At 54.8% G+C, this 10,446-nt stretch overlaps 1 protein-coding gene across 2 annotated transcripts; it reads right to left on the bottom strand.

Moving 5' to 3' along the window:
* fbxo38 (F-box protein 38) lies at positions 1 to 9,778 on the bottom strand. Of its 2 annotated transcripts, none has more exons than XM_023794996.2 (21): positions 9,361 to 9,778; positions 8,822 to 9,027; positions 8,594 to 8,727; positions 8,348 to 8,511; positions 8,047 to 8,212; positions 7,692 to 7,967; positions 7,412 to 7,505; positions 7,182 to 7,312; positions 6,065 to 6,235; positions 5,803 to 5,945; positions 5,519 to 5,723; positions 5,295 to 5,429; positions 4,782 to 4,946; positions 3,751 to 4,290; positions 3,530 to 3,630; positions 3,355 to 3,457; positions 3,098 to 3,264; positions 2,752 to 2,897; positions 2,301 to 2,404; positions 1,643 to 1,756; positions 1 to 1,475 (listed from the first exon to the last, which is right to left on the bottom strand). In XM_023794996.2, the coding sequence occupies exons 2-21, from the start codon at positions 8,950 to 8,952 to the stop codon at positions 1,297 to 1,299; spliced, it is 3,369 nt and encodes a 1,122-aa protein (XP_023650764.1). In that variant the 5' UTR covers positions 8,953 to 9,027; positions 9,361 to 9,778; the 3' UTR covers positions 1 to 1,296. The 2 variants fall into 2 exon arrangements, with proteins under 2 accessions (XP_023650764.1, XP_023650765.1); XM_023794997.2 differs by having other exon boundaries at positions 4,824 to 4,946.
* Positions 9,779 to 10,446: the final 668 nt, after the last annotated feature.

Below are 10,446 nucleotides of genomic sequence, written 5' to 3'. Positions count from 1 at the left end.
CCCATTCAGCTTCTCACTTTTATTATGTGAAATAGTTTTTTTTATATATATATATATAAACCTATAAAACAAATCTCAGAAGATCCTTTAAATACAGTATATCTGTTCTGTACATCGGTAGTGTCCACAGGCTAGTGCCATGCTGGGCTGTAGCGTGAACCCACGCCAAGTTGTGGCTTCATGGGGGAGGGAAGCCCCCCCCCCCCCTCCCCAGCTGCAGGTTTCAGGATGCTGGGAAGCTCCTGAGTAAATGCGGGGCTCATTAAAGCAGGTGGAATGGAGGAGAGTAGCCAGGCTAGATGAGCAGAAGGCATGAATCACTCACACACAGATACAGGTCTTCAAGCCATCTTCCTCTGATTGCTCACAGGACACCTTCGGGAAAGCCGTGCGAGTCCAGCTCAGGTAACAGTGTGAAACCGGGTGGGGGGGGGGGGCAGTTTTGTCTAAGTTCCTCTTTGCTTCCCTGAAATAGCATAAGGATGGTCCAGCACCGGAAGACAGACTGACTGAAGGGGGGGGGGCTCGTCTCACAGTCCACATGCACCCTCTGTTCACAGCACCCACATCTGGGACTGACCTGCATGTGCCTGAACACTAACACAGAAGCACGATCCACATCAGGCAGGTGGGGGGGCAACTGCAACTGACCGGCTCAGGACCAGAAGGTACCACTGGGGGGAACTGGGGTGGCAAAGTGTGCATGTGTGTGTGAAATGGTTCCTAACAGCGCAGCAGGGTGATCTCTTCCCTTTTTGTCATTCTTTGTGATGAATAAACAGCAGCGCAGATGAACCAGGAGCTGGGCTGAGAGTGAGGACAGGCGAGTAGTCAGGGAAGATGCAGGAACACGGGAAGGAACGACGAAAGGTGAGCGAGGTAAGGGCACTTTCAGCACAGGGCACCATGCCCAATAGGGCCCAGGAGGTGTGAGGGGCGGGGTCTCACACATAAGGCGGGGCTGGGGGAGGCCAGGGCACAACACTCCGATATCACCATATCTAACAGGGTGTTTCCTTCGGGCTTTGCGTGTGCGTGTCCGTGTGTATGCGTGTGTGTGCACACATGTGACATCCATGTAGCCAAACACTCTCCTGCCCCCCCTCAGCATAGATGGGCCACACCCAACAGCGGAAGCAGGTTTCTGCCAGTCAAGGAAAGAGGGATGAAAAGAAAAAAAAAAAAAACTGCAAAAGGCAAGTGGCCATCAGTGACAGGGACACAGTCAGCCAGTTTATCCCTTCATGTAAACACAGGTAAACAGCAACAAGGCATTGGTGCAGCTTGCAGCGCCCCCTAGATGTAGTCGTCCTCAACTGGTTCCCCACGCACATCACAGTAATGGATGAAGACGGCGACCACGCGTTGGAAGACGCCACGCCGCGTCTGCCGCCTCTCCGAGATCTCCTCCCCGATCGTCTCCATGCAGATGTCGGCGGACAGCTGGCCCTTCCTCCGGGGGGCATAGATAGTAGCTATGGAGACAGGGAGGGGGGGGTGGTGTCTCTGACCAAACTGAATTACATGCCACCCGGAATGTAAACAAACCACCATAAAATGCTACACAGTCTGAGAAATCAAGCAGACACACGATCATCTGTCAGCAATCTAACACCTTCCCACCCACACGCCCCCCACTCACTGCTCTCGTCGTCCTCGAAGTCATAGCGAGCGTAGCTATTGGGCTCCGCGGTCCGCAGCGAGCGAAGCCACGGGAAGTCCGTTATCATGGAATAGGGGGCGCCATCCACCAGCCCTGTAGGGGAGGAACGGCGAGTAAGGGGAGGCAGGCAGAATGCACAGCAGCTGGAAGAAGCATGCAGACTCTGCTGAGGGGGGGGGCTGCACAGAGCAGCTGGGGAGGGGGTCCTATGCCCTCGCTTGGGTCCCTAGGGGTATGAAGTACAACTCTTTGCTCTCATGACCTCACGCAACAGGAAGCTTCAGACTGAATAGGCTGCCATTTTGGTTTGGGAACTCAGAGGAGGCTACGTTCACACACACAGAGACACACACACACACACACACACACACAGAGACACACACAGACACACACACAGACACACACAGCCCCTGACCCTCCAGCTGTGACCAGGAAAACCTGTCTGTGCTTTGCTGCCACACATTTGATTTAAATGCCTGCAGATAAGACAGACGGAGCAATACTCCCCGTTCCTGAAATGATCCTGTTTTTTCTTGTTGCCGTTAGATTCTCAGCCTTGGGGCTCCGTAGGCAACTTTCTACGTGGCTGGTCAGCGTGACAGGATAGTGCCACCGTCCCCAAGGGTCCCAGTCTCACCCTCCAAGGTGTAGATGTCTCGGCCCCAGGGGTAGCTGGGGTACTTCTTCACATCCTCTTCGGTCCGTGTCGCCTCTGGAAAGAACTCATACTTGATGAGCTCCCTGTAGGAAAGGGAAAGCTTATTTACATCCCCAAGGCATGATTTTCCCCCAACGCAGGAAGGAAAGGGGAGCTCATTCAAAGCAGAACCGCGATAACAATCTCAATTACACTGAGCAGAGCATGATATACATCTGCCCGATGGATGCACTGCGTTTTGACATCGCTGGCACACAGTGCCACCTGCTGGTAGAACTGAATTATATCTGGTGGAAAATGCTGTCATCTGGTGGGAGATTAAAAAGCCTGTAGGTCTGGAATTAGAGTTGAAGATTTCTAATACATAAATCAGTAATTACGCTGCCCTCATTGTGTTCGAATGACTGCATGCTTCATGGTGGGGACTCACTGGCTGATGTTGGCAATGGTATCCATCCAACTGCGCACGCGCACTTTATTCCGCACATTTGGGGGGTTGCTGAACTCGTGGATGATGCAGATGTGATACGGGTACGGTCCACAGAACAGCTTCCTCTCCAGGGCCAGGGAATCTACCTGGGACAGGAGAGAGCAGGTCAGATGGGAGACCCTGAGTTAGGTGACCTAGGAACCAGAAATGGGCTCCAGAACTGGAGGAAATAAATGACAGGCAAATGAGAAGGAGCAGGACTGACAGATGCTGCCGAACCAGGTGGGAGTGAATCGTATGGGATGGAAGCAGGGTGCGGTGTGTGGTGGGCACGCCCCTCCCCTACCTGCTGCATGGGTCGCATGTAGATGATGCGGTTCCTTTCGGGGGGCATGCGGAGAATCTGGTCTAGCACCTGCTCCATGTTCAGCTTCCTGCACTGGGCGTAGTCGAAGCGGTTCACGATGGGGGCGTTCTCCACCTTTAGGTGCTTCAGCACCCGGCAGCGTGTTGCTGAGGGGGTGGAGGCACAATGGGGGGGGAGGGGTCACAACATGGAGTTGACGACCATGCGGCGTCTGGGAGGGGGGGCTGTGACCCTACCGTGGACAAACATCATCTTGGGGCACTCCTTCAGCACCAGGTCGGTGATGCCGCAGTTGGTGAGCGTGATCCCCACCAGGTTCTTAGATTTCAGAGTCAGCACCTGAGGGAGGGAAGATTCATGAATGTGCCCTGACAGGAGGGGTGGCTAAACCACCAGGGGGGAGGGGCCAACCTGCACATGGTCGTCCTCTGTCACCGGGTCACTGGTGCTGGTGGACTTGTCTGCCGTGCGCTTCCTCTTCCCCACAACCCGGGGCTTGGCCTTTGCCAGCTCTGTAAGGGGTGATGTCACATGACCACTCACAAAATTAACAAGTCAGTTCCTTTATCGTGTCTATAACACAGAAAGCCCACAAGATGGCAGCAGAGAACATCTCTCCGCACAGACCCTACCTGACTCAGACACCAGTGAGACTGAGGAGAGTCGACTGCGGGCTCGAGTCATGGGCCGCCGTGGGAATCCTTCCCGGGGGGCAGGGTCTCCCACAGAGCCCTGCATGCTCCTTGCACCCGATCTCTCACCACCAGCACCAGTGGAACCCGCTGCCACGCCCGTACCAGCGCTGGCTTCACTATTAGGGTTCCTGGGCGGTGCTCCTGGCCCGGGCTCCTCTCCCCTGGCACTGCTGGCCCCGCCCTGAGTCCTGCTGCATGTGCAGCGCGTCCTGACGGCTCCCTCACCGCCCCCCGCCCCAGGCTCCGCCCTCCCCTCCCGATTGGCCGAGTCCTCCCTCCAGCGGATGGAGCAGACGCAGCCTCCCACTGCGCAGCCACTCCCCGCTGCATCCCTAGTGACCCGCCCCCCCCGCTCGGCGGTGTCCGAAGCCGCTTTCATGTCCGCCTTGATCTGCTCGCTGGTCACCTGACAGCCCTTTTCGCAGCTGCGCTCCTGGGGGGGCGGTCCCCTCCGACGCAGGGGTATCTTCCCTTTGCCTTGGGGACAAGAGACAAGGACAATAAGTCACATCGTGATGTGATATTTTCAGTGACAAACAGCTCTCCCAATCGGATCCAGATGTGTGTATGTAATGCTGCTTTTCCACTGGCATACTGGAACGGACCCGTACCTGAGGCGTACCGCAGAGAGAGACTAGTTACAGTGCGGTTCCAGCTCGCTTTGGTTTTCCACGGCAGAAGGGTCGGCTCAGTAAAGACGTGACCAGGTTTGGACAGTGACGAATTAACTTGAGTAAATATGCATTAAAAATCCATTCCGGTATTTCCACGCACTTAAGCAGGGCCATGTCAGCATGGTTACCACTCGGGTTTGGGTCACATACTTTACAATGGAAAACCGTCAGTTCCCAGCACGGTTCGGTTCTAGGTGCCAGTGGAAAAGAATCATAATTCATAAGGCGCTGGAGGGTGGGGGCGTGACAGTTGCAGCACGGTCCCCAGGTCCGAGCTTCAAGTTGTCCACACACCGCTATGCCTTGCTGCGTCCTCCGCCTCAGGCAGCTTCTCACCGACATCCGAGTAAGATGACGTGGCCGGCCCACCCTCCTTTGCCGTGTCATCCTCGTCCTCACTCTCCGAGTCCGACACCATCACAGGGCGCTGTCTCACTGATGACTGGACCCCGCTGGGGCCTGGGGACCCAAAGGAGGAGGAATCAGGGTGGGAGGGGGCCCAGATAGAGGTGACAGCTTTGATCAGTGGCACAGCTGGGTGTGACAGGTGCTAGATGCTAACTGATACTAACCACTAAAACCTGCAGGCCAGCTGGCTCAGACCAAACCAGACCAGAGGTTCCAGCACATTTCACCTTCATTTTACTTACAAGTGAGGTAAATACCACATCACAAACATAAATTGCTTTGCAGATCACGAGATATGAATTGGTGACCTTCCGGTGCTTTCATTACTAGACACACAGAGCTGGTTTGACATCCCACGGGCTTGGACCCTCACCCACACCCATGTCCAGGCACACCCACCTGCTTGTTCCTGGTCCACGGCTCGGGCCACGCCCCCCGCCTGGCTGGGGCCTGGTTGACCCCCCTCAGAGGCGCCTCCCGCCACTGACTCCACCTCCATGTTCTCCCGCTGTGGGTCCGCCTCAATGTCGACCACTGAAACACAAAGGCAGGCATGTCAGGATGCTGGCTGGTCTAGACTGAAGGGGAAAATGGGGGGGGGGGGGGGCGTATGCAAGTCGTACTGGGAGCATGGTCCTGTGGCGGGGGGGCCTGGCCAACCTCGTGGGCGACGTGCCCACCGTGCTCGTTGCCGCCCACCAGCGCCTCCTCGCCGTCTGCGTTGGCGTTGTTATTGTTGTCATTCTCGTTGTTTGAATTCTGGTTGCTCACCAGTGCCGAGGAAACCCCGATCCCAGTGCCAGCACTGAGACCGACCCGTGCACAGCCCTGCAGAGGAGACGAGCCACACGGCAGTCACACGGCGATCCCAGAGCCCCTCACTCCACATGAATCCCCTATGGCTTACCTTGGGCGGCTCTCGGAACATCTGGTCCAGCGAGATGAACTCCAAGCTGGGAAGCATCTCAACAAACTGGCTGAAGGACTCCAGGCGGATGGCGTGACACCGTACTAGTGTGAGGTCCACCAGCCTGCTCCAGCGCGAATGATCTGGGGGGGTGGGGGGGTAGGGGGTTGGGGCCAAGTAAACGGGGTGCGCTTTTCCCTAAAACCTGCTCTGTTAAATTCCCGATCAGATCCCCTAGGGAGGGAGGGTGGGGGGGGATCACCTGTGATCCAGCTGTGGGGGTTGTGGAGGTGTGGACAGTTGTAGACCAGCAGGTGCTTGATAGAAGAGAAGACCTCATTGACCGCCTTCATCCCAATGTCCGTGATGATCCCGGGATTCTCGATCACGTCCGCGAGGCCGTACTTCACCAGCCCCGAGTGGCTCATCTTACCTGTGAAAGGAACTCTGAACATCTCACCGGCTCTGTGGCAGTCTGCTCAAAGGTCCATCAGCTCACCTTGTGGGATTTCATCCAAAAACGTTCACAGGCCAAACTATCAACCACAACATGCCATCACCAACTATGGGTCAGTCACCATGTCCAACATGAAAGACTCATTATGAAAAATGTCCTTTCAGTTATGGGCCGTTTCACAGGCAATTAGCTTCACAGCAAATTACAGCACACACAGTAATAAATTCAACATCTGAGCATCATTGGATGGGGGGAGGGTGTTTTCTTAAATATTGCAATCTTGATTCTAGAAAATTGATACAGATAGACTAAACCATAACCCAAATCCTAGAGGTACAGGAGGTATAATAAACTAAGATAAGCAGAACACTGACTGTAGGAATTTTATGCTCTGTTTTCCTCCATCAGAAAAAAAACGTGGGGCCTGGTTATGTCAAAGGGCACTTTCTGCCATAACCTTTAGAGGTCCACAACTGCTATGAACACCTCGAGCCACGCAACGCCCGTGTAAATCCGAGACACTGCTGGCTAGGCAAGGGAGAGTTCTCCATCACCCAGCCCACGCGTCCAACACCCTGCCTCGGCAGGCTGATTTCTGTAGTGTGATACTGATTCTGGCCGTCATGCTGCCCACGCTGCTCTTGTTTTGTATACACCCAGCAAACCAAGGCAGCTACACTAACACTAACACCAACACTAACACTAAAATAACTCCAGGAATCAAGTGAAGCTATTTTAATAGCACTACCGAAGCAGTCTTTGAAGTAGCCCGTTCTGATGCCCTAGCCCCAAATGCTAGTGATGAATGATCTTTGACAGGATGGGTTGCCGATATGGACACCAAGATGAGCTCACTTCTTTCCAAAAAGTGGAGGAAGGAGCTTCACGAAGCATAAAGGAGCAGATGGAAGTCTGTACTCACACTGAAGCAGGAATTCGTCCACGTAGCCCAGGTGTAACGTCTCAAACTGAGGAAACTCCAACTGGGCCATCTTCAGGGCGGAGAAGACGCCGTCTTTGGTCAGCGAGGGCTGGATGCGGACCTCATGCAGCCTGAAAAGCCCAGAGAGCACTAAGCTTCCATCCATCCGCCCACCAGCTACATCTTTTGGGGTCACGTCAACCCCAGCCACGGGCCGTTGGCCCACTTACCTCCGAGCTGCAGTGATGATCAAATAACCTAGGTCGACCTCAAGGGCATTTTTACAAGCCCCGAAGACAATGGTGTGCAAATTACGGAAGCCTCCTGGATCAGCAAAAAAAAAAAAAAAGACGACATAAATACCACTGGAGACAAGCATTGCTAGCTCGGACCTGGACCACGGGGCTCGGTTGAGAGGTCCTTTTCCCCTCTGCATCTGTGGAATGTCCCCAACACACCTGGACATTCCAGAAGCCCTACAGAAGCACCCCCGGCCGCCCAGTGCCTCACCTGACCTCCAGCTATCCTCCACTACGTGTTGGATGAGCCCCCCCAGGAAGGGCACCCGCACAAGCTCCAGCTGTTCCAGGTTGCGGGCAGACGCCAGGCCCGTGACCAGAGGCACGTACTTGAGCGAGTTGGTGGGCCCGGCGCAGTTCCTCATCACGAAGGTGCGCAGGCTCACGCACAGAAAGTCCTTGAATGGCTGCGGCTTGGTCAGGCGGACCCACTTAAGGTAGAGGTGTTTCAGCATGGAGATGCAGGGGATCTCAGGCACATTCACGCCTGCAGATAGGAAGCCCACATGCTTGAGCAGCTCCTGTCTGCTGAGTGAGAATCCAGGGGCGCAGCTTCTGGGACCTACCTACGAGATGCAGGGTCTGGATCTTGGCTGCCACTGGGATGGTGAGCTTGTTCTCCGGTGGGATGGGAAAAGCCCCGTTGCGATTCCGGAACTTGCCCAGGATATGAACATGTGGCATGTAGTTCCAGATGGCCTCCACCAGCTCCAGGTGAGAGGTCTCCACACCCTGGAGAGGGAACACACCCCAGGCACCTCTTCAGAGAGGTTTTAAGAAACCAGCTTCTCTGTCAATGGAACAGAATATTTCAGCTCCAGTGCTTTGTGGCCCTGACAGTTGGAGGGTGCTGGAAGCTTAGCTCACCAGCAGGTTCGGGCAGGCCTGCAGTGCCTCCAGGACCCCCGGGATGCTGAAAGCCTCGTAGCCACGCACGCGCCGGCGTTCCAGGTAGCGGGGGTGCAGGCCGTACAGCTGCTCCAGGTCCGGCATCTTCTTCAGCAGCATGAGGAAGCTGGAGTCTGTGAAGCCTGCAGGCACAGAGCAGTCAGACGTATGCGCCCCCGCCCCACTGCTAGCGTCATTGGTGCCAGGCTGTAAGCCAGCTCTTACCCGAGGGCATGTACTCCCACCAGCGGCTGGCACACAGGTCCACGACCTTCACCACGCGCAGGTACAGTGTTACGGCCTCCCGCAGCTTGCGTGATAGGCACTCCATACACATGATGTCCTGCATGGGGAGGTACCTTTACGGAAAGGAGGAACGGGCATTACCACCTACATCACTAGGCCACCTGGGTGTGTGGCTTCCATTCCCAGTGTTGGGTTGCTAAAACTCACCGGAACACGTGGCAGAGCACTTCATGGGACAATTCGTTCATGTAGTCCTTTGGCTCCTCCTGCCAGGAAGGCTCCGCCCCTCCGCCGCCACCACCCTGCGTCTTGGTGGACTTCCTCCTGGGGCCCGTCATGTCAACTCAGGCACGGAGAGGCAAGCCAACTCAAGTCCCCTTCACCCAGTCACACGCCAGCATGCACGAATACACCTGTGGGAGAACCATGCCACTGACACCGTGACAAACCGCGTAACTCAGGCTCACAAAAAACATGGGCAAATGGTGGCAGCTGTGGGGACTCCGGCTGTCCCCTGGACTAGACACTGAATCGCAGCAGCATCGCTAAACAGAGCGGTCCGTTCACATATCCCTACGTTCATCAGTTAGGGCAGCTATCTCACTAGGTCTGCAACTGCGGCTTATCACTCTGGACCTAACCTTAAGCCAACGCGATCCCGTTGGGCAGCACGCGGCCTACCGCCGGTACCGAAACCCATGGTACATCACACCCCGAGAGGTCCTTCCGCCCCGGTGGTCCGTTACCTTGCCGTTCACAGCAGCATCAGCTGCGGCCACCGCTTTCTGAAGAGGGCGTCAAACCACAATGTCTGCCAGGTCAGACACACGCACAAACGAGGCGTAAACTCGGCTGTACCCGGTGCAGAGAACCGGGGTCCCGTGGCTGCTCAGCCCGACACCTCGCCTTTGTACCCCGCTGCGCGCAGACAGGCACTCCGCTAAGATAGCACTAGCTACATCCCCGGGGCCGCCAGGGATCCCCCCTGTTTTAATGAAAAGCTCCGGCACACTGTCTCCAACGTCCAGCGACCCGTCCTAACTACCGGGACGCGAACTGGCTCCGTCAGCCTCGGCTTCAGCCCGTCCGGCTGCTCGCAGGCTAACTTCAGGGTCCTGATGCGCTCCGGCCGCGGCTCATAGACGCACTTCCGCTATCGGCTTCCCCAGCCCCTTACGTCACGTGACCCATGACCGAGGCGGCGCTACAGCACCGCTGATCTTTCATTGGTTCTTTCTCGCATAACACACACACGCACGCACGCACACACACACACAAAAACAATAACTAGTTCATTCAGGTGGTGTTTATTAGTGCTCCGTTGCTGTATGGTGTGCTGTTTGAAAAATTAGTCTTGTAACTTAAAAAAATACAAATGTAATATAATTAATAAATGTATTTGACTTTGTCAAGATAACAGATCGTAGACGCAAATTGTTGTGACGGGATTTTAAACGCAATTTTAGAATATAGTAAGGCCATTGCAACGTACATTTCTTCTGCCTTGCTTGAAGGAAGTTAAAAATCAAAGTTGCGAGTTTCACGTGAGGCTGGAGGTATCCCGATAAGAGTTTAAGTTGAAGTTATGAAGAGTGAAGAAACGACTGGTTGCAGTAGTTTTGTCAAATACGTTTTTTCGATTATATCACAATTAATCATGGTTATTGCATGAGGCGTAAAAATAAATGTGATCATTATTCTGTTCGGGCTCCTACTTTTTGCACTCATCAGTCACTAGGTGGCGCCGAGACTGCATGCAATTCACAATTACAGCTCCCTGACATTATTCTCTGGAGAAAAGACAGAACTCCGCTACTTCTCCTAATCTATTA

The sequence above is a fragment of the Paramormyrops kingsleyae genome, chromosome 10 (assembly GCF_048594095.1).
Source record: "Paramormyrops kingsleyae isolate MSU_618 chromosome 10, PKINGS_0.4, whole genome shotgun sequence".
NCBI classification, from domain to species: Eukaryota; Metazoa; Chordata; class Actinopteri; order Osteoglossiformes; family Mormyridae; genus Paramormyrops; species Paramormyrops kingsleyae.
Note: the sequence above shows the minus strand (reverse complement) of the source record. Positions and strands in the feature narration are given on the sequence as shown.